The sequence below is a fragment of the Babylonia areolata genome, chromosome 4 (assembly GCF_041734735.1).
Source record: "Babylonia areolata isolate BAREFJ2019XMU chromosome 4, ASM4173473v1, whole genome shotgun sequence".
NCBI classification, from domain to species: Eukaryota; Metazoa; Mollusca; class Gastropoda; order Neogastropoda; family Buccinidae; genus Babylonia; species Babylonia areolata.
Window position 1 is genome coordinate 36,062,486 of NC_134879.1, and position 24,262 is coordinate 36,086,747.

General features: G+C 39.7%; 1 protein-coding gene across 6 annotated transcripts in view; it reads left to right on the forward strand.

The window, feature by feature from the left end:
- Window positions 1-24,262, forward strand: part of LOC143281121 (ubiquitin carboxyl-terminal hydrolase 34-like) — a 118,102-nt gene that overhangs the window by 19,404 nt on the left and 74,436 nt on the right. For 2 of the 6 annotated variants that reach the window (XM_076586100.1, XM_076586103.1), the window contains 19 exons: window positions 3,860-3,910; window positions 7,063-7,098; window positions 8,429-8,575; window positions 8,949-9,016; window positions 10,864-11,062; window positions 11,418-11,476; window positions 12,738-12,816; window positions 13,484-13,576; window positions 13,906-14,031; window positions 14,486-14,636; window positions 15,141-15,247; window positions 15,817-16,014; window positions 16,608-17,006; window positions 17,213-17,332; window positions 18,423-18,659; window positions 20,077-20,195; window positions 22,776-22,981; window positions 23,349-23,473; window positions 24,113-24,240. In XM_076586100.1, the coding sequence (XP_076442215.1) occupies window positions 3,860-3,910; window positions 7,063-7,098; window positions 8,429-8,575; window positions 8,949-9,016; window positions 10,864-11,062; window positions 11,418-11,476; window positions 12,738-12,816; window positions 13,484-13,576; window positions 13,906-14,031; window positions 14,486-14,636; window positions 15,141-15,247; window positions 15,817-16,014; window positions 16,608-17,006; window positions 17,213-17,332; window positions 18,423-18,659; window positions 20,077-20,195; window positions 22,776-22,981; window positions 23,349-23,473; window positions 24,113-24,240 (2,648 nt within the window). The remainder of the gene's footprint in view (window positions 1-3,859; window positions 3,911-7,062; window positions 7,099-8,428; window positions 8,576-8,948; window positions 9,017-10,863; window positions 11,063-11,417; window positions 11,477-12,737; window positions 12,817-13,483; window positions 13,577-13,905; window positions 14,032-14,485; window positions 14,637-15,140; window positions 15,248-15,816; window positions 16,015-16,607; window positions 17,007-17,212; window positions 17,333-18,422; window positions 18,660-20,076; window positions 20,196-22,775; window positions 22,982-23,348; window positions 23,474-24,112; window positions 24,241-24,262) is intronic. The other 4 variants (XM_076586104.1, XM_076586105.1, XM_076586101.1 and 1 more) reach the window with 3 other exon arrangements.

Here is a 24,262-nt window from a genome sequence, read left to right on the forward strand (position 1 = left end):
GAAGACAAAACAAGACAAATGAAAAGGACTCTTCCATGGGTGTGGTTGGGTCCTTGTTCACCCCTATTCACACAGCCTCTTTTGTGTGTTGCCCTCTTGGGTGGGACAGGGGTCTTGTCCCACAAAGTTTTCCCTCCCCTGCCTTGGCCATCCTTTTGTACATGATGGCTGGTTAAGGGGGACAAATAGGCTGGTCGGTGTCTGCTACATGTTTCCTCGGTGTTATGCCTTGGCCGCTTTCCCTCACAGGGCCTATCACGTGTGGGATGAGCGTGGACTCCTGCGAGGTTCGGAGTTATCTTCTCCTGAACCTCATGAACTCTTCAGCCATCCATGGCTGACTACTATGGGTGACAGAGTGGCTGTGCGCCTGACAGTTAAGGCAGACACCACTACCAGCCAGCACATCAACTCCATGATTGCCAGAAGGGGCACCGTCATCTATCTCTCTAACAACCCAGGAGAAGAAAAGGCTGCCTCATGGTCATTTCCCACCCAGCAGCACTCCTCCTTGGGTCTTTGTCCCTTGCACAGATAGGGGGCCTATTTACACCCCCGATGACTCAGACACATTTCAGACCCTCAAGTCGCTCAGCCCTGGCAAGCATGGCTTCTCTCTCATGCACAACAGTTGGGTGAAGTGGGACTCAACCACTGGGTTATGTTGGGGCTAGAATTGGGGTGCATGCTGTTTTGGGCAGAAGATTCACCCTCCTCTGTGACCCACTTCTCTTATGTACCCAGGTTAGAGGAGCATGACAGCATTTCGACAGTGGGGATATCCCCGAGGTTTTGGAGACGCTTGATGGTGATTCCAAGGTCCCGAGAGGGTGGTGACCCAATCCTGGATTTGCCCCCCTCAACAGGGCCACATTCTTATGAACTCTCAGGCACGCAGTTGAGAGACGTGTGATGTGCCACTGCTTTAAACCTGCAGGTTGTGTGTGTCCAGATCCTCATTCATCCGGCATCATACCGGTACCTGAGATTCATGTGGAGGTATTGGGTAACCCAGCTCTCTGCCCTCCCATGTAGTCATTCCAGCGCAACCCATCCTCTGACGGTGGGGCTGGCAGGGGTTTCCAGGTTCAGTTCAGAGTTTAGTTCCTCAAGGTAGGTACCTACTCACCTGACTCCACTTGGCACAGTCGCAGGCCCTGTTTACAGTTCACACATCCAGATTTTGGGAGCTGTGCACACAACAGGGATTGTCGCAATAATAGGGAAATTGCGCTCTCTCACTAAGCCAGTCTTCCGACTTCTTAGGGACGACATTTGCCATACAATCCATAACAATCAGTCAGGGGTTTCAGCGTTCAGTTCACGGTGCACACAAACAAGGCTGGTCTCGAGGGCTTAGCCTAAGGTCATGCACATCTGGGAGATTGGTTCCTGGAAGTACATCAGCAATAACTTATCTACCTCCCCTCCCATTTCTGGCTCAGGGGGTCACACTGACCCGATACTTCAAGGGGCACTCTTCATGGTGCATCCTCGTGAGTAATGGGGAACCCCCTCAGGCTCACTCCTTGCAGCCGTGACTGGGTCGTCGTGGGAGCCAAGTGAAACTTCACTCTTCTGGAACTTGCAGCAGTTTGCTGGGCTTGTCTCCACTCCACTTGGGTTGAAGCCATCCAGAATATTCATGCGTTCACAGGCAACACTACTGTCATGTACATGGACACAAAAGGGGAGGTTTGAGGGGGGCCTTAGATATCCTCATGTGGTGGTCCAAGGCTCTCCTTTGCTGGTGCTACAAGGCATTGAGCTTTCAACAAGACACATAGGGGCAGTATCAACCTAGGCAGGCGCTCGCAGAAGGTTCAAGAGCGTCCTCCACATGGTGGACCCTACACAAGGACACCCTGCAAGGGGTGTGGCGTTATAGTCTCCACAGAAGGGGGTTCTCTTTACCACAGGTTTGTTGAGGACTCTTTGATTCCTGTCACGCTGGTTGGAGTCACAGAATTTTGGGTAGCGAATGTTTTTTCTCTGGAGCAAGCTGACCGCTTACGCCTTTCCTTACTTCCTGAAACCGTCCTAGATGGGTGGGAAGCCAGGTCGGAATGCCTACACATTGGAACCTTAGGCATTTTCAGTTCTGTTAATGCAGGATTCTGATAGCTCTGGAGGCTTTGTGCTGTTGCCACTTCAGCAACCTTTCACCACTCTGTGCCACTTTGCCAGGATTTGCAGTTGGCCTTCTGCCATTCAGAGATTTCCTTCATCGATTTCCTCCTCAGGGAAGTCTGTATGCTCACGGCATATGGTTCTTACATACAGAAAAAAAAGGTGCTGGATGATGGCTTTGTGCTCTCCCTGGGGTGGGCAGCCCAGATTTCACACAGCGAATTCTGTGGTCGCTGAATCTTTTATTAAGTGGTATATATTTTTAATTACTCAATGAAAGTCAAAATATTAATGATCTCATCACTGATTGACGGAAGACTCTTGTTAACAGAAGTAGAATTAAAGTTTAAATATTTCCGTTAATCATGAACAAGTCACATGTTGATCTTGATACAGTCTTTGTCTCCAAACAAGAAAAAGAATATAACTTTATATCAGGAACAAGTACACCTATATTCATACATGTTACAAGCATTGCTTTCAGTAGATCTTGTGATTATGCTTGTCTGCCCACCACTTTTTTTTCTGAGCCTTGACTTCACATTCTTCATTCTTTTCTCACACTTTTGCTTCCCACCTGGACTGATGATGTACTTTAGCCCCCCCCCCCCCCCCCCTCCCTCCCGCCCCCAATCTGTTGTGATTCCTATCTGCACTGATGATGCACTCTGCTACATATCTGGATTTGATGTACTTTGGAGGTGTGGGATGAGGTTAGTTTGTTTCCTTGCCTGGCTTGACATTGACCCATTTCCATTAATTCTGCTTCCTATATGGCTTCAGTTGTGAGCTTTCTTCATTGAATTCTGTCTCATTTATGGACTGCATTTTAGTTTTTCCTCTTGAATTTTATGATCCACTTTTGACTTGATAGTGTACTTTTTGTTTTCAGTTTTGCTTTCACCTCGAATAAGTGTTATACTTTGTTTTTCCTCAGTTTTTCTGCGCTCTGTTTTTCCTCTTTATTTTTCCCACTTCCCTTTTTTTTTTAAATTGTAATTTTTCATTGTCTGTTTCATGTTTGGACCTTATTGCGAACTGCTTGACATCCTCATCCTGATGCACTTTTTGAACTCCTTGACATTTTGATGCACTTTTTCAGTTCTTTATACCCTTTCCCCTCACTTCCGCCTTTGACCTGGCTTCTGTTGTTATTTTTTGTTTGTTTGTTTCTGTCAATTCTTATTTGCTTCTGGTCTTGACATGATATATAATACTTTTCTTCCCACCATAAATTTGTTTTTCTTCTAGGCTTTGTATTGTATTTATATTTTTCTTCACAAATCTGCTTTCTTCCTGGTCTGTACAGTGTATTTTCTCCCCATATACCCACTTTCTTCCTGGGCTTTGTAATGTCCTTTTTTTTTTTTTATCTCCTAGTAAATAAAAATATTTGACAAGGTAAAAAAAAAAGAAAAAAAAAGAAATAAGAAAACAAACAAACATGTTATTGGACATTAATTGATTAATGTTTAAGACATGTTATTGTGAGTTCAGCTGTGTCTTAATCCTTTCATTCATTTTCTTCCCTTTTTCATGCTTGCTTTTTGCCACCCATCCTTTGCTATTTTCTTCCTCCCCCCCCCCCCCTGCCATTGCTGATTATTCTCAATTGAGCATTCTCGTGTTGCCTGTCTGCTGTCGCAATCTTGTTAGATGGAATGGATCAGATTTCTGAAGAACATTGTTTTCAGACAGGAACCTTGAAGACATTTACTCTTCTTTTCAGGATTTAATGCCCTTCGAGACATCAACCATAAGCTGTTACTGTGACATGACAGTAAGTGACTTGTGTATCATGTCAGATACAGTAATCCACTGAAAGGCTGTGATTGTCCAGTGTTGGCTTTTCTTCTTCTTTTTTTAACACATCAAGTTATTGATGTTTGGGAAATACATTTGTTGCCATTGCGTCATGAGAATTAGAAAGAGAAACTTCAGTTAAGTTGTTGTGTATGTGTTGATGCATACAAAGTGAATCATTTGGGCTTTTCTGTCTTCTTGAGAACAAATCTCTTGTAAATTTGCATTTTAGGTCTGATTTCAAGCTCCCAGAAAAATGGATTTTTTAACTTCATAGACTCATGCAAAGTGGCTTTGAAATGTGAAATGAAATTGTAAAAACCACAAAGATGCTTGTAACGCACACACATGCCAGTTCAGACATATATAACTAACCAAAAATTGGACTCAGCCCAAGTGAATTTTGTCTGCTGCCATCAAATAGCTTGTGTGATGAGTCAGCATTGTGATGTGACAAGCAGAACTGTTGAAATGCAATAAGGCAGGCAATATTGTCTGTTTTACAGTTGGTCAGAAATGCGCTAGGAGTGTGCTACACCTTGATGCATAGAAATGATGATGTAGTAGGTTTTATTTCATCAGCAAATGTATCATTACATCATTTGCAAAAAATATTGCTGCTGTTTTGATATAACTTCAATTTGAAGTATGCTATACACACATGTTATATATAATTTTTTTTTCTTTCTTTTTTTATGCAGTCACCGGTGTACACATATGGACCAGTCCGCTTGCTTGACAACTCACTGAAACTGAAACTACTCAGAGAACAATCTTACTTGCATGTTCCATTCCACAAACACAAACAAATAAAACAAAGAATGAAAAAATCAAACAACTGACAAAAACCAGCCCAATATTACTCTCAGCTGCAAAATGAAAGCTGATCTTAGCAAACAGTTGCGACAGTCAAATCTACACTTGCAGGTTGTCAGTCAACCTCTGTCATGAGAGGATAACTCTTGAGGTGGGAAAAAGCTGGCACAATGTGAGACACAATGGTGGCGAAATCAAAGCTTGATGATGTGCCACTTTAACAGTGTTTTGGGAATATAAGTTTGTGTCTTTTCACTTTACCACAAAGAACATGACTTACAAGTTAGTTGACAATTATGAAGTTTTTATTTGTTAACAACATATATCCTGCAAGAATCTGGCATGTTTCAAAGTGCTTTTGCACCAGAAACCTGTTTTGGAGATCTTGACAAGTTTATCTCTGCTGAACTTTCCTGTTCAGGAATGTGTGTTCTACAAGGGATGTTCATTTAAGATTTCCCCTGACTGACTTCAGGCTGGAGGAGGCTGAAAATGCACATGTATAATGATTCGTATCTCTATGGATCAATTGGTGATCTGGTGATCTGAACTCAAAAGTTTCTTTTTTACAGGTGCTGTGGTGAAGTAAGGTGTGATAATAGAGCCATTTGAATGCAGAGTGGTCATCATGTTTCTGTATTTTAGAGGTTGCATACAAAGGGAGATGTTTAATGAGATGAAAGAGACAAATGGGGAGGATGCCCTATCGTATGACATAGTCAAGTGCTGGCATCATCAGTTCAAGTGTGGTCGGACATTGTTGGAAACGGCTCCCATTCCTGGGCGACCACAGTCCGCATTGATGAAGGCACTATCTGGCAACTGGAGGCCATGATTTTGGAGGATTGCTGCATAACCATTTGCCAACTAGCCCAAGATGTCAATATCAATGTGGGTTTGTGGAAAAAATCATCCATGACCATCTACACATGCGGAAGTTATCTGCATGATGGATTCCCGGGTTGCTCACACCTTTCCAGATGCAGGAACGAGTCATGTGCTCCCAGGCTCTTTTGAAAATTGCCAAGAAAACCAGGACTTCTTCGACAGACTAATCACGCAGGACAAAGGGTCCATCACTATGGTCCACAGACCAAGGCCCAGCTGAAACACTGGAAACATTTTGACCTCCGAAGAAGGCAGATATTCAACTGTCTGCGGGCAAGGTCATGCTCAGGGTTTTTTGGGACTAGTGCAGAGTGGTGATGATGGATTTCTTGGCAAAGGGTACCACATTTATCAGGACATAATGTACTTAAGTGCTGCAAAAATCGTGGGAGGCCATCAAAACCGAGAGGTGTGACATGCTGACCAGAGGTGTCTGCTTCCTGCAAAACAGTGTCCTGGTTCACAACTCGCATGTTGCCCAGAGGAAGGCACGGTTATATGGCTTCCTCACCCCACTTAATTTCCCGACCTCGCACCATCTGATTTCCACCTCTTTCCAACCATGAAGCAATTTTTGGACAAGCACTTCCCAGACGATGAAACACTTATTTCTGAGGTCAAGTCATGGCTTCTGGCGCAACCTGCAGACTTTTACAGGCAAGATCTTCACAGCTGTATAAAGTGATGGGAGAAGTGTGCCACCCTTGGTGGTACCTATGTAGAGAAAGACATAACTGTGCCAAGTTTCTTTCATCTCAGTCCATGGGAAATGGGTCAGGAGAAATCTTTAATGAACATCCCTCACATACCAGTATCTTATAATATTCCAAATGGGGAGTCAGAGATTTAAAAGTATTGTGAAGACTGAAATGATAGTGGAGCACCACAATGATGTTACAAGCTAATAAGTTATAACTCATAGACCCTCCTGTGTCAAAAGCAGCCAGTCAGAGTTGTTTGGTCTGTGTAGGATTGATAAGCCTGTTTTGGGCCGAACTGTCTGCATGTTTTGTTTTGTTTTTATTCATGTCGAAGATTGCATTGTTTACAAGAACATTGCAGTTGCAACTCTTTGATCATTATATACCTTACCAGCTGTGATATTTCTTAACTGTGTTTGTAAAATATTTGAAATTGTTAGTAATTAAAGCTCATGTTTGTTGGACTTGTTGAATGGTGATTGTTCAAAATTGTTTGATATTTAAGTTTCATAAATGACAGGTTGAATGTTGAGAACCAACGAATGTGCGCACGTGCATGCATGTGTGTGTGTATGTGTGTGTTTGTGTGAGAGAGAGGGGGATAGAGAGAGAAGGAGAGATTTTGGCAGATCTGTAAAGTGATCTGTATTTGCTTTAGTCTGGGAAAAGCGCTTAGAATAAAAAGATAGCTTTGATTACTTTGAACTAAAATTCTCTTTTGCAGAGGATTGAGAAAATGTCCATGAACTACAACAAGCAGGTCAGTTGCCTTTAAACTGAATGTTATTCTTTGTGCAATTTCATTTTCTACTGGGGTAGAAATGGAATGACCCATGGAATATCAAACAAGCTTAATATTCCTGTATTTGGAAGACTGTACAAGAAATTTCCACGTTTTTTGCTCTTATTGTGTTATTGTCTGTTTCTTTCTGTTGTCTATTCTTTTCTTCATCTGTGGTCTTCCACCAGTGACATCCTACTCAACCCCCATGCCATTCCTTTTATTTGTATTTGTATTTCTTTTTATCTCAACAGATTTCTCTGTGAAATTCGGGCTGCTCTCCCCAGGGAGAGTGCGTTGATACACTACAGTACCACCCCCTTTTTTTCTTTTTTTTCTGCGTGCAGTTTTATTTTTTTCCTATTGAAGTGGATTTTTCTACAGAATTTTGCCAGGAACAACCCTTTTGTTACCGTGGGTTCATTTACATGCGCCAAGTGCACGCTGCACACAGGACCTCAGTTTATCGTCTCATCCGAATGACCAGCGTCCAGACCACCACTCAAGGTCTAGTGGAGGAAGAGAAAATATGGGCAGCTGAGCAGTGATTCGAACCAGCGCGCTCAGATTCTCTCGCTTCATAGGCGGATGCATTACCTCCAGGCCATCACTCCACTTTTGGAGTTACTCTTCTTTAAAATGCTGTTGTCTTGTGTGTGAGACATGATATGTATAAAGGCAATGCTTACGGCATTCTCTGGGATAGTGTATTTTTCATGAAGCATAAAATATTTGTGCCCATCTCTGTTTTAGGCAGTTGTGTATTAACAAATTTAAGTGGTTCTGGTTAGAGAAGATATGATGATATTTACAGAAATTGGAACAATGCTTGTAAACCATTCATGATCCAGAAGCACCGCTTAATCTGGAAGACTTACAACCTATTATTGGTATAACTGAAGATTTTTTTTCACCTATGTTTAATCTAAATTTGGTTTTGGCAGACAAAGAATTTCCAGAAAAAAAAAATTAATTAGTTTAAGTTTACCATGGACACAGACAGACATACGGACAACTGAACAACGGGTTATTACACAGATTCACTTTGTTTACAGAAGTGAATCAAAAATTATTGTGGATCAGATGCCTAAACTGTGCACAGGTCCAACTCACTAGTCACTTCTTGAGAATTGTTGCACTGTTTCCATGATTTTATGTTTTTGGTGCATATCTGAACAGCTTTTACAACTATTTTAGAAATAACTTGTTACTTATATTGTTTTATGCAGTTACTTTATATTTCATTTATTTATTTGTAGTTGTATATATTGGTCATTGATTTTTTTTCTTTTACTTCTTATTTTTTCAGGATGAGCCCTCAGCCTTTTTCCTGCGAAACATCTGCTTCTTGTGTGACACAAACCTGATACAGAACATAGGAGAGTGCTTCAAGTCGCCCAGTATTCATCTTGTGCCCGTCCAGTTGGTCCATCATTTGATTCAGTTCATTGCAAATGTACGCATATCTGTTTTTCAAGTGCTGATTTACACACATGCATGCTCAGATGCACTCTCTTTTTATCCACTTGCATTTATTCAGTTACCCACTCACTCTCCTCTCTCTCTCTCTCTCTCTCTCTCTCTCTCTCATCCACATTCTCTAATGTGCACACTCGCACACAGATGATCATGTATGTTTTGTTTTGTTTTTTAAACAAGAAACATGCATATCTGACAGTTTCAGTTTAGGTTGAACAGATAAAGAAAAAAAAAAGAATGGCAAAGAAATTCAAAATAAAAACAATGGTTTAGTTGAAATATATTTGGAGTACTAATTTTAAAGTGTATATGGCAGATTTGTTTCATTAAAGTATTGGTTATTTTGACAGGTACGTTACTGGTTGAATCCAGAGACCATCATACACAGCATCATGCCACTTCGAGTTCCTGTGATCAGGTCAGTGTCAAAAGTATTTTGAATGGATGTTTCCTTTCTGTCTCTCTTTTGGTCTGTTTTATGTGACTTCAAATAATACAAAGAGCCAGTTGTAGTAAAGAGTTCCTCAGACACCCACCTGTTTTCAGGTGGTGTGATAATTCTCATTCCCATTTCAGAAATTGGATTAACCAGTAGAGTGCCCATAAGACGTTAGCTGACGTCCTACAAAAAGTATTGCCATAGCACTAATAAGACGTCCACTGACATCCTGCATATGTTCTGATTTTTCCTTCATTGGTGTTTGGTTTAGTTCACATAAACAGACTCAACAGTTAGTTTGATGTGTCTGGATTATAAAAATGCTATTTAAATGAACATACATCAGGTAGAAGACCCCATTCTACTCGATAATAATTTGCTAACTGACAACATGATACACGTGTGGAAAAGGGGGTTGCATCATGTGCAAAAAAAAGGCATTGGAAACTATGTCCAGTAAAGCAAATAGTCACAGTCAGCAGATTTACACAATTCTGAAAGCTCTGCTTGTGATTATGGACAGCTTTTGCGATGGAGAAAGATCTCTCTTGTCTGATGATTGGTTTGAAAACGAAGGTGATTGACAACGCCAGTGATAAAATTGACAGCCCATCTGATGGTAATTCAGTCTGTCCATCCAATCAGACAGCATTTTTGAACAAGTGGCTATGACTGACAGAATACTAGCAGCGAGCGTTGGAAGAAGGGGGAGGAAAGGGAGGGCAGTGATGTAAAACGATAGGTCAAATACCAGCCAGAGGTCATCAAGGGAGCTTGGCTTTTGGGAAGAGTGTACTCATATTTCAATGCAGACTGTAGGAAATCGACAACCGCCAATATTCCACTATTTTCACGAAACGCAGAATTGAACCTGCACTGGACGTGAAACACATGCTTTTTGTTTTTAATGGGGGTTTTTTTCCCGCTGAGTCAGCTGTATGACTTGTTTGAAGAGGTGGCAAGCCAGATGCATAGCAGACACTTTAATCGGCCTTTGTGCAACTTGAAAGGAGTGAATGTCATCAAAAAACTTCACCCTCTCACTTGCAAAGACTCTTTGCTGTCAAAAAGCTTGCCAGCTCAGTATCTGAGACCGTGATTGACCTTTTACATTGACTTTACCCACCTGTGTCATTGTTGGGACAGTGACTTACATGTCTGCAGGAGCTGTGTTTTGTTTTTATAAACTGATAGCCTGTTTTAATTTCTTCTACAGGTATAATCTGACAATAGGCATGGTATTTCTGGCTGTATTTTGTTTCTTTTCTTTATGGATGTCATAATGTAGAGGTGGAAATAGATTTTTTTTGTTGCACAAAATTATCTTGACTTTACATACCTGAACAGTAATCTACAATCAACCCAATTGGGGAAAAAAAGCCCAGAAGCAGAATCTACTCTTATTTTCCTTCACAAAAACGTTACTTTCCATCTGTATTGCCCCTAGCTTTTGTGCTAGAAATTTTTGTGATTTATTACCTCCGAATCTTCAAAATTCCCTGGCAAGGGGAGAGAACGGTTTTTTTTTTTTTTTTTTTTTTTTTTTTTTTTTTTTTTTTCAAAATTCTCTGGCACTGAACTGGTCAACGGGAAATTCATTAATTCTTTCAGATTCGTCTGCTTGTTCCTGGTGCCATTCCAGAATTTGAAAAGGAAAGATGCTGATGTGCACAGTAGATAACATATAGGACAATGATAAATCTGTATAGAAGTCATGGGCTCTATAGGCATGTGTACACATAGATCATACTCATATGTAACTGTAACCTTTTTTTCTCTTTTTTTTCTTTCTCTCTTTTTATGTCTCTTTTTCTTTTTGTACCCAGGTATTTGTGCAGCATGCCCCAGAGTGACCTTCGCTCCTTTGCGAATCGTGGTCTCACAGACTCCATCCTGTCAGCTGTCAAAGAGACACCTGATCGTCCAGCTGGCCGGACATTTGATGTTGAAGGACTTTCTTTGGCTTACAAGTTCTTCAACTGTGAATCTTTGTCACTTCGCATGGCTGGAATTGTACAGATCAATGTAAGTAACAGTTTTGTGCATCTCTTTTGGTCACTTATTTTGTCTCCGCTTCCATTATTTTTGTTCATAATAGTTTTGAGCAGATAGGAACATTACCACTCACTCCATCAGGCCGCCCATTCCTTGAACATAAAAACTGAAATAAAGTGTTGAGGTTTGTGAAGCTGTTCTCAGTTTTACAGAATATTGACAGTGTTACACAGAAGATATACATAGTGTGTTGAGTCGAAATTCTCATTTATATCCATGTGCATTTGATTTAGCCTAAGCAAACCTGGGTGAATTTTTTAGACCAGAAAGTCCTGCAGTGTTGGCCCAATTTGCCTGTTCCAGTGTATGATGTTTTGTGTTTCAGAACCAGATTGCACTGTACAATGAAGCCATTGCTTGTGGTGAAGTGGAGGAAGCACCACGGTTCGTCTTCTGTTCCACATTGTCAACTCTTTTCTCTTTTTGTGCATATCTTCTTTTTGTCCATCTTGTTTCAGTTTATTTTTTTTTATTGTGGTTGCTTTGACTCCTGTGTGCACTCAGTGTGAGTCAGTGTTATGAATATTTCAGATGTTTGTGCTTGTATTTGTTTTTGCGTGTACAGTAGACTTATAACGTTGGCTTTTTCCCAGTAACTGCAAATGGTAGTCAGCTGAACTGGACAGTGTGATAGTTATAAATATTTATTAAAACCTATTTAACCATCACCTTCATGATCATACTGCATGAGTGAAAGTCAGGTACATAATTTAAATTAGAGGAATGCTTAAAAATGTTCACATTTGAAGATTGTTTTCTTAGAATTAGTCAAATGTCTGTTGCTGCTTACATTGTTTCACATATATGAAGCAGTCTTTTTTTCTGTTTTGTGTGTCTATTTTATATTGATTGATATGGAATCTGTAAAGGTCAAGCTGACCTTATTTATTCAGTATGTAATATTCTGCACCTGGGATTTAATTCCAGCAACAAAATTTTAAAGGGTGCGATATTTCATTACTTCAGTGCATCAAAACGTCACTTGTGAAAAAATTCTATGAACATCAGCGTTCTCCCACCTCCCTCCATTATCCATTCCTTCTTCACTTCTTGTCTGTATTGCACAGCAAGAACAGTGTCAAATGGGAAAGAGAGAAGAAGGCTGTCGTTGTGAATAACTCGCCCCCATCTTTGTCAAAACTTATCTTGCTGTTATGACTATATCAGACAGGAAAGAGGGTGAAGGTTGTTATTGTCCCTCCCATGTTTTAGCTGATACAATGACAGGTTACCTTGCTGTCTGTGTGTCTTTCTGCGTGTGCATGTGTTTTGTTTTGTTTCGATTCATTTTGCACATCATCAGTGTTTTAAAATGCAAATGGCAGTTGAAAAGTGATGACTTTGATGTGTTACCTGATTTGATTCATTTTGCACATAATCAGTGTATTAAAATGTAAATGGCAGTTGAAAAGCATTGACCTTGATGTGTTTTTTTCTTTCTCAGTGTACATTTTTTCTCTCTTTGATAAAAAAAAAAAAAGCAAAACAAAAAAGCTGATGTTTGTCATGTCTGACATATCAACATACTCCAACACACTCCCAACAGTTTTTGCTTTTCTTTGTCCATCAAATGCAAGCACCATTGCTTAAAGTAATTTCAGTCCTGTTGGTTACAGAAATGTACATTATTGATATCTTGTTTCAGGTTTGGAGCCAAGCTGGCAGACTGGCTGGTTGAAAAAGAGCTGGTGGTCAAGATCTTTGGGCCCAACATCCACATGGAGGTCAGCAGGCTGTGTGTTAACTAGCATACACAGTCAGCTTCACATCTGTGTCCGCATTTTCTTGTTCTGGCTGTTCACCTCTTGTTCACAGTACTTGCAACAACTTGAATAAACTGTCTGGATTTTTTTTCTTTCAAATCATGTGTTTCTACCCATCCCCTGTTCTGATCTTGAAATGAATCGCCCTGACCCAACCAATTATTTCCTTCATGTAACTGAACTAAGATTGCAAGCTTTTTTTTTCTTCTTTGTTTTTTCAATAGAATTTCTGGAAAATTTCTCAGTATACAATAAAGCAAAGTGTGTTTATGGTGAAATGGTTAAGAGTTGCTACATTTGCAAAGACTGAAAGCTGATGACTGCTAATGATCAGTCAGATAAGTGATTTTGCAGATTTTTAGTTGTGTTTTGTTTTACATGGTATAACAAGAAATCTTCCGGTTTTTTTACCCATTTTATTTCCAGTTTTGGATCAGGTACCTTTTACAGTTTGTCCACACTATTCTGTTGATGCATTGCTTCTTGCATGTACATACCAGAATAAGATTTGCATAGTTGTGCCAAATATTTTACTATTTATTTGTTGACCCCTGAAACTGAAGACTCCCATATCTCGATACAGACAGTTGTAATGAGTGGGTGACATGGTAATGAATGCTTTTTTCAGATTGTGAAGAACAGTCAGATGATCTTGACGTTCCTGGCAATGGAATATCGGCTCAGCAACAGGGACCTTGACTCCATCTGGAGTTCCTGTCAGGTCAGTATATCTTGATGAAATTATTTTGCTGCTCAACACTGTGTCTGTGATAATTTCATGAGTGTATTAGGTTATACATGTGTGTTGGTGGGGGGTGGTCAGAATTGCATGCATGTATCTGTGATTTTTCTGTCTTTACTTCTCTTTACCCTACTACTTTGTGCTTTTGTTTTTCTTTTGTGCATGTCTATTGAGTAACCTAGTTGTTGTTTCACAAAGAAAATCTAACACTGAAGGATAAGTGTTTTTTCTTAGCATGTCATTTTATTTGTAGTGGGCTGGATGATAAGATATGCGTGATTTTTTATTTTGTTTATTTTTTTCCCCAGCTGAAGCACTGCAGCAAGCAGGTGTATGACGCGCTGACTGCCCTGTTGAAGAACCTGGACAGCAACGCTTGCAAGCATGTGCGTGATCTGATCAGTAAACTGGACCCTGCCGAGCACAACGAATCGGTGAGATTGTTGCTTCATTGATTCACCTGCTGCCTGCAGCCTTTCATCTGTCACAGTTACAGCACACACAGAGAAACAGACAAGCAAACACAGTCATATACATACATGCATACACAAATGAATATGTTGATGTAATAAAAGAAAGAGGGGTGGAAAATGGAGACATCTTTATGCTAAGTTCTGAAAGCATGTCTGATCTCTGAAAACTAAGAATACTGCTTCTGAAATGTCCTTTTAGGTGGGCTGGTAACAGTAACTAATTTGCACTTGGGAGAGTTTTAGAATTACTGAATGACTTTCGGGATTAAAACTTCTCACTGGGTTGTGAATTTCTGGTGTAGCTGTGTGAGAAATAATTTTCAGTTTGTGGACCTTGGAACTGCTGGCACTCACATTCAGTGATCATATAATTTTAGAAGAAGATGTACAGGGCAAACTACTATGTTAATTTCAGACAGTGGTCATCGCTTCAACGCTAGACAAGTTGAAATGGCATGTGGGGATGACCCACCACCACCACCTGCATCAGGCAGCCATTCAGCAACAGCTTCAGCCTCATGTCAGACCATACCCTGCTCTCCGCAACGAGGCTGCAACCACCAAAGGTAAGATGTTTATATAATGTTTTACTTACTTATTTGATATGAAATGTGAACCATCAACACCTGCACCAAAACAGAATTGAGAATGGGGAGCTCTTTAGTAAACTAAAAAAGACAAAAACAAAATTTTGAAATATTTTTGTTAACATGTGGGATTTTTCTTTTACCAGGCCTTTGCCCAGTCTATTTTGTGTTGATACAACAGAAGTCTGTATTTCATGTCATGTAATGTATTTTCAGAATTCTTTCTTTGAGTAGCAAAGGTTTCTGTCCAGTCTTTTGCTTATATGAACCACTGTGATTCATATCATTTTCTTGTGAGCATTCAAAATTGCACTACTCACCAAGGGCCATTCATCTCAACAGTCTGGGATCATTGCAGAGTATATGAGGAAATATGTGACTGGCTTGAAAATTTGTGGATAAAGTATAATGTGTGCAGACTCTCTGGACATGAAATAGCTTATATCGTTTGCCCATGACCTTGTTTTCTTTTTTGTGATGAAGGCATGGGGAAGTCAGTCAAGCGAAACCATGATCTCAGCTCAAGTGACAGTGAGAGGGAAGAGGATGACACCAGAAAGCGATCTGGTCGACAAAAAGTTGCGAAAAAGGTAAAAATAAATAAATATATAAAATAAAATAAAAATATTTATCACTGGTTTCCTTTTCTCATGATGTATTTCTTGATATTATTGTGGTTATTTACAGCCATGTTTTCTGTGGTAGAATGATGTCAAGGGAGACGATAGGTTATTTTTGCATGAAAAATGTGTCTTCTGAGAAATTTGAAGTTTGTTGTTTACTGTATTAACTTTCATAAAAGGTAAGCAAGAAATTATATATATAACAGCCTGTCAAATACACTAACATGTTTTATTGAGTCTTCACAATTTTTGGTTCACATAAGTAAACAGTGAGTTTTGCTTCTCTTGCATATGTATATATATGAGAGTGTCTGAATGTGTGTGTGTGTGTGTATGTATGCTTGTGTGTGTATGTGTGCAGATATGTTTTTTACCTTCTTTTTATGTCCACTCTGATATTTGGAGTGGGTGGAGGAGATAATCCCCCTCACGTATTTTACCCCACTCTGGATATCTCACCCCTGTCCCCTGCCGTTCAGTTTGTTATTTTTTTATGCATGTACTGACGTCAAACCCGTTAGCGCTGTGATGTGCAGCGACGGAGGAGTCTCCCCGGCAAGTGTGTGGAGAGAAGCGTGGACATGGAGAGTTCTGGTGAGGAAGAGGAGAACTGCTGCAACATGCACCACCCTCTGGGTGCCCACGCTCACCACAACCCCGACATCCATGAGGACAGCTTAGGATCTGACAGCAGTCTGGGGGCTCAGTCCGACCTCAGTGAAGACAGCATTCAGGTGAGCAATAGGTAGCTTGCTGGTGTGAGAATTGTGCCAGCACATGTATTTCAGGTCTGTGTGAATATTAGTTATTGAATAAGAATATAAAGGTTTCAGAAGTCTGTGTCAGATTGTTGCTGCAGTGGCGGATTTGTGTTTGAGTGTCATTCACCATGAAAAGTTCCATTATAGTGTAGGTATATCTATCTAGATAGAAAGAAAGAAAGAAAGATCAACACATATGATTTTCAGTCAGTGAGTCAGGATGTATTGAAATAGGCAGACAAACATAAAAATTGATAGGAAAATGGGGGGGATTTTGGTATAGTAAGTTTGATTATAGTATTTTTTTTTCTTTTCTTTTTTAATGAAAATAAGAACAGTTGTAATATTTAACAGAATCGTATCCAAAAGATCACACCTGCATTTCTTATTTTGTGGAAACATATGTTCATTCAACATGTTTGTGTGGTTTTCAGTACTCAGCGAAGCATCAGGATTTCATTTATTTATTCAAACCTTTACAACTATAATGGAAGAAAGAGACTGTTGAAAGATACACAGAAAAAAATGGGCTGACTCACCTTGTAAGTTACTGTGGTGTGTTGCAGGAGGATCGCATTCTGGAAGCAGCCAAGATTGCTGAAGAAAGCACCTACGGAAAACACCTCCATCAGCACAGACACATACACCCAAACCGAGCTGGCATGGACTCTGACGAATGCACAGAAACCAGTGAGGATGAAGAAGCGGAAGAGGAAGAAGAAGATGAGGAAGAAGACGATGAGGAAGATGAGGAGGAAGCTGGATTTGTGAAGGAAGAGCATAGCGAAATTCGAACCAAAAAAGAATCCCTGGCTGTGCTGAAGAGAGAACATGGGAAAATGATTGGCCCCAAGAAAGTTTGCAAAGACCATGGAAGAAAAAAAGACGATTTATCTGCAGAAGAGGAAGGCTCTGAGCCCAGCAAGAAATTGAATGAGAGTTCTGAAATGGAACCTTTTGAACAGGTAAGGATATATGCCAGTTATGCTCATGCATATAGACTGGTGAATGCGACATACATGTATGTGTGTGACGCTCTGTGTGTGCATGCACAAGCCTGATTAAATCATGTTGGTGTATGAGAGACGCAGAGGTGTGTGTGTGTGTGTGTGTGTGCATGTAAAGCAGTAGGTAAAATTGTGTTTCTAATTGACCTGTCCATTTGTTGAAGGAGCACACGGATGTAGACCTTGCATACTCAGATGATGAAGTACTGAAACAGGCGGAAATGGTGCAGATGAAGCCATTCCACCACGAAAGTGATTCTTCAGAAGATGATATTGAAATGCATGTGAGTAATTGAATTGGAAAGGTAAAAAAAAACATACAAACATGTATACATCACAAAGAGTTATGATTCTGTCCAAAGAGATGGATTTACTCGACTAGTTATTCTTATGGTGGAATGCTAACGTTTCTATTGGAGTTTTAGCCATATAGTTTTTTTTTACATATAAATGTTTATCATACAACTATGCATGTAAGATCTAAAAAATAAGTTCAAAGATTTATACATCTACACTTCCTCACTGAAATAAGAGATCACACATTCCCATCATTGACAGCCCAGAATCTATGAATAAGAATGCTTAAAAATGCTGATTTGGAAGCAAGATGCCTGTTATATTGGTTGAACAATAACAGGCAGAATAGCTGAGTGGTTAGAGTGTTGGACTTTCAATCTGAGTGTTAGGATTTGAATCCTGGTCACAGCACTTGGTAGGATTAAGGTGTTAGATCTATTTCCCAAACTCCCAGGTAAACATCATGCAGATGATCAAATACACAGTTTAAAGATCCTGTAATCGGTGTCAGTGTTGATGACTTACTGAAAGTGAACATGCGCAGCATGTACACACTGATAGGTACGGCTGCCGACATGGCAGACTAAAAAGACCCACACACTAAAGTCCACTCACATGTATACATTTGAACATGGAGTTGCAGTCCATGAACACAGAAGTCGGAGGCTGAATGGTATAACATCAGTAACCTTGAAGGTTGATCAGGGAACTACATCAGTAATCATGCAATAGATTACAGAGACCTTTACACTTCTGTACAATAGCTGCAACAGTATTTGTATTGTATTTGAATTACTCTTTTTGTCAAAACAGATTTCTGTGTGCGAAATTCGGGTTGCTCTCCCCAGGGAGAGTGCGTCACTACACTGACAGCGCCACACATTTTTTTTTTCCTGCCTGCAATTATTTGTTTTCCTATGTGAGAAGGAATATGAGAAGAATCATGAATTTTTTTTTAACTACTTGTCTTTTCATTGAATTTAGAACTCACTTCATGCACCTCTTTCAGTCTTGATAATTGCCATAAGATTCCCTGTGATATATTTTTGTGCTTGAAATGAAACGAAATTCTTCCAGCAAATTCAGAACCAGGGGCCTTCACCCAACATCCTTCAACAAGCTGCAAACATTGTGATGCGTCAGAAAATACAGCCTCAACATCCTGTGATAGGCCCAATGCCTCAGCCAGGAAGGGCCAGGCACAGCTCTCTTGGGGAGTCTCCTGATGAGATTGAGCTGGCGGCAAGGAGTGAACGTCTCACAGGGGATGCCAGCTTGGTGAAAGGACCCTTCACTCAGCTGCCTTCACTGCAGGTGAGAGGGTCATGTTCATCATGATTGGGTCCCACCATGTCTCGGAACTATTGGGCCAACTTTACCAAGAGCCCTGGTCAGAAAGGAACCTGTAGCAATGGAGAGGCATCACTGAGCTTTCAGAATTTCTGACAGTGGTTGTTGTTTTCAAATGGACGCTATTGCATGATTCGATTCTTTCCTTTTTTTTTTAACTGCGTCAGTAAAGTGCATGTCCTCATTTTTGCTTTTTAGTGTGGACTGCGAACATTTTCAAAATTACTTAGGTATTCTAATCAAACATGCCAAATCCTTTATTGGTGTTTTAAAATAGATCCAAATCATCATTTCTTCTTTGCATAGTGATAACAGTTGAATCAGTCTAGATTTGTCCCAGTTTTTGCTGTGGATCTTTCATACTTATCTCTGTAATTTTGTTTCGTTGATCTCCAAGATTGTGTGCAGAAATGAATGTATTTTTGCATTAAGATCACAGTCATATATTCCCTGACTGATGCGCTATTTGTATTTCCAAGATGTGCTTTCTGATCTCTTCTATTGTTCACTCATCATGTAAAGTCATTGTCTCAATCGCATATAGTTTCACTCTCATGTAGGTCTTAAGATTTTACTACAGTAATTAAAATTAAGCACTCAAAAGAGAAGGAACAGTTTTCAGCTATGCGTCAAACAGAGCAGTTTTGCCTAGTGTAGAAAGTACAATATGATGGTATATCCGCAGGCTGTATTAGGATGGTTGTCTTTCCTGGTGACATGCACTGTGCTGTGTCTTTGTCAGCTGTAGTCTTGTTTATAAGCAGAGCCAGCATAGTCCGTTTTGTATAAATAGAAATGCATCAGCTCAGCCTACATTAGTTTGTCCTTGTTCTGTCTAATTGATAAATTACTGATGTAAATATAATGCCTTCTATTAAGGATTTTTTGCCAAATACCCACAGGGCAAGAAGTGTATTTTGTAGAAATTAATTCAGCAGATAGTTGTCAAAGAGTGGAAAATGAACATGTATTATATAGCATATGCTATGCAGAAGTGATTTTACCTGAAAATATTTAAAACACTTTAATGATAAGTTTAAATGTCCCATGGACAAATCCACAACTATAAATTTAGGTGTGTAGGGAGAAAGAGAGTTTATCAGATGATGAGCATGAAAGAAATGACATTTCTTCTTTTACTTTTTATTTGTACAACAATTCAGTTCTAATCAAAGTCACCCTTTATAAGTAGGCAATGGGTTTGATGTTTGATATGCCTGGTGTATGTTGAATGACACTTTTGTATATATAAATAACTTTCTTTTTTTTCTTTTTCTTTCTTTCTTTTTTTTTTTTTGCAAGGGTGAAAAAAAGGGACTTAATGCTGTGGACTATTTCCAACTTCTCCTGTATTATTAATTTGTATTGTATGATGTTGTAGTTTATGTGGCAGGGCATGGACCATGGACATCGCAGTTCTCCGCTACAGCTGGGTGACCATCACCACCTGAAAAGGCAGGTGGGCATTGAAGGTCACCAACAGGTGGAACAGGCAGAGAGGTACATGCTCCCATTTTTCTTATTTCTCTCTATCCTTGTTCATAGTTTTTGTTGGTTCAGGTGTGTAAACAGTCAGTCTAATGTGGACCCTCATGCACCCATGTGTTAAGGATGTATCTTTTAATGTATTTTGGCTGCTTGAACAGGGGAATCAATGTCTGTGTTTTACAAGTTTGCAATAAACTGTGATCTCTGTATAGTATGTCAGCATGCTCAGATAGTGAGATGGCAGTGTCTTTTTTTCTTTTTCTTTTTAAATACTGATTCCAGTTTGGTCTTCTTCTTTATTAGTGGGCTGTGACTTGCATGTTCACTCGTGTACACGAGTGGGCTTTTTCGTGTATGACCGTTTTTACACATGCCATGTAGACAGTAATACTCAGTATTCCAGGGGGTGCATGCCGGGTATATTTTTGTTTCCATAACACACTGAATGCTGACATGGATTACAGGATCTTTAATGTGCATATTTGATCTTCTGCATGCATATATATATATATCACACACACACACACACACACACACACACACGAAGGGGCTTCAGGCACTAGCAGGTCTGCACATCTGTTGACCTGGGAGATTGGAAGAGTCTCCACCCTATACCCACCAGGCGCTGTAACTGAGATTCGAGCCTTGAACCTTCATGAAAAGTCCAACGCTTTAACTAGTGTGGTCTACGCTAATGATTACAAGTGCAAAATATAAAACTATGTGAATATAAAACAAAGAAATTTAGCATCTGATATCTTCCTGAATGGCCTTGACTTAAGGTCATGGTCACACAGGGATAAACTGCCTATCTAATTGTCATTTTCCCACCAGTTTTTAACTGGTTTTAATGCAGAGTGATTTATTGGCTTTGTATTTAAAAAAAAAAAAAAAATGTTTAGCCACATGCAACAAAATAAGGCCAAAAGGATACGCTTAATAGCCGAAAAAAGCGTAAGACGAGACAGAGCGTAAACCTGACAAGATGGCGTGGAGAGCCTTGGCCAACGGAATGATTCAGCGCTTATAGCTTTTAGAGGCGTTTGATTGGCTGAGAGCGGGCGGGCCCGTCTTTTCACTGTTAGCCGCGCGAAATTTGGCCAAGCAGAGCAAACCAATAGGCCTAGTTTGCATCAGTTTGACATGGTAAGTATATGTAACACCAAACATGGAGTATAATACAAACTCCTCCTTTTGGTCTTGTCAGATGCAAGGTTGAAAGGCCAGAAAGGCCAAAAGCCCCAAGCCCAAAAGTCTCAGAAAACATGAGGTATAATTTCTTGTACAAGTTTCAGAGTTTTCCATGTTTTCATACTGGTTGTGATCAGGTACCTCACTTTTATACTTTTCAGAAAATGTTTCACTTATGAAAATGATAGCATGTTTCCTTGTATGGTGCTGTAGGCATGAATGTGTACATTCACTTTCTTGATGAACGCACTTCTCTGGGGTGCACTGGGGACAAACAGGACTGATCAACACAAAGCTAAAGAATGACATCTAATTTCCTACACACACCAGTATAAATTTCATATGACAGGAAATTTGCGAAACGAGTATCACTTTGCAAGTTATCAACGTTTCTTTAGTGGCATGAAACTCCTATATACAGTTTATACAGTGGTCTTGAGGCATTTTTTAACTTTTACACTTATGATGAAGTTAAAGAAAACATTGTTTTTATTGTCCTGTACACCGCTGAATCAACATTCAGGAAGTGTCCCTTCTCATTCCCAGTGCAACCCAGAAGTTCAAATCTTTCTTGAATCACTACTGCCTCCTGCTGTTTTTGCACCTTGACAGGGTACACGACTACTTTGGCAAAGGTTCATTGTAAATTTCCATTTCTAAACATGATTCTGCATGATTTTGCACATATTTTAAATTTTAAATCACACCAAACAGCACAGATTTCATTTCTGATTCTCCCAGTGTCTGCCATTTTGTGGTTTGTGTGAACACGGTGAATGATTCCAAGAAGATCCTTGGCATGGTAGTTCCATTGAGGTTTGGTAATGGTAAACCATCTTTCATAGAAATAAGCTTTGCATCCAAAAAGCAGTACTCTCCCCTTATATATATATATATTTTTTTTTTCCCCAGTGAAGGAAATACTAAAGCAGTCCATTGAAATCCAGTGATGGAAAATGGGTTTCAAAGATTACACTTTGTTCAAGCACCATTTGACAATTTCTAGTAAAACACTTTCTATAAATGCATGACAAGAAGTGTTCAAAAATGATTTTTTGAAGTTGTTAATGAAAGCCCTTGTAAATCATGGTCTTTTTCATCCACTCATTTTTGTGAAGAATGATGGTCTCATTAATGAAGGAGATCAGTTTGACCTCTGTGGAACAAGACCTATCTGTGTCACTTCAGAAAGGTCGCTATGGTGGATACTCCATATTACACTGCTGTAAAATGATATTATTTTTAAAATATTTTAATTTTTTAAAAACAAATGTTAGCTTTTATTTCATTTATTTCTTTTTGAGAACAGCACTTGGCTATTTTGTTCAGCATTCAAAGACACATTTGAGTAACCGGTTTGCCTGCCTGTGGGTGCCACAGATACTTGTTCTATGTGTACAGCAATTACCCGGAGAACATCATGAGCCCAGAGAGCGGTGGCAGCGCCAGCCCTAACTCCCAGCTGAGCGACAAGCCCAGTCACATGCTGGTGAAGGGATTCAGCGACGATGAACTGGAACAGATCCACGCTCAGGCCCAGTACAGTGCTCCCCACGTCGGCCCACACCTGCCCATTGGCAACCTCTACCATCATCATATGCCGAAATGTAAGATGAAGAATGTTTGTTCTCATGCTCATGAGTAAATCTGTGCATTAACAAGTTCAACAAAGCAAAGGAATTTAGGAAAGAAATAGATATAAGTAAACTGGGTTTTAGTACTGAACAATTTAAAGAATCTTATTGTTTATGTTCACTGAAATAAGGAAGTAAATAGTTGCTAGTAAACTGGGTTTTAAGTTTCGGTACCAAACAGCTTGAGGAATTTTCCTGTTCATGTTAATTCAGATGCGCTCTTCTATCTTCCTGCCACTTTGTCTTCTTGCACCCCCGTTCTCTCTCTCATTCCCACATTCTGTCCATGTGCAGTTAAGAGAGTATTGTATGCTGAAAATGGTGGTGTCATGAATTTCAGCAGTGATGCAACACAGAGCTGGCCTTATACCCAGAGAACAAGTGGTGGCCACCAACTTCACGTTGGATGATGTGTGCAAGAAAGGCAACACGCTCATATGGGACCTTGTTCAAGATGATGTGGCGGTAAGAATGATGGAAAAAACACTGATTGAATTTGTTGTATTTGCTTGCTCTGAAAGGCTTGACATATTTTTGTTCAGTTTTCATTCTTTTTTTTTCTTTCTTTTTTTGTATTCCCAGTAAAGGCAGGTGCATTTTAGAAAATTACTGTAGTATATACATCAGTTGTGCTAAATTTGAAAGTTGGTCTTATACACTTGTCTACTTTGTTCAAAAATGATTGTTTTGAAAGATGTTTTGTGCTATTCACTTAAGATTTTATGCATAAATTTGCTCATTAACATGCACAAGTAACCGGCACATAATATCAAGATGTCAATATCTTAGATCAGCTTGAGTGTTTTTTAACAACAGTATTTCAGCATTCAGTATCAGCACTTCTACATGTTGATAAATTGTATTTGCTATATGTGGCATGCTTTTCTTTTATTTGGTCATAGACAGCTGAACTTATCTTAAATTGGAAGACAGGTAATAGATGTAGCCAATATTACCCACCATAATTTTTTGTGTGTGTGTGTTTTTTTTGTTGTTGTTGTTGTTGAGGTGTTTTTTGGTCTCAAGTGCAAATTTTGATTGAAATGTGATTTAGATGTGTGAACCATTCTGATGTTGATTTTTTTTTTTTTTTTTTTTTATCAGGCCAAGCTACCAGAAGGACTCGTTGTGGATGCAGAGAAAGCTCTCCATACACTGATCTCCTTTGGAGTGGACCGCTGTATCCGAGCAAAGTTCATTGAAGCATGTGTACAAAACCTCGCTGAACATAGGTACGTACAATGAAGGCAATGG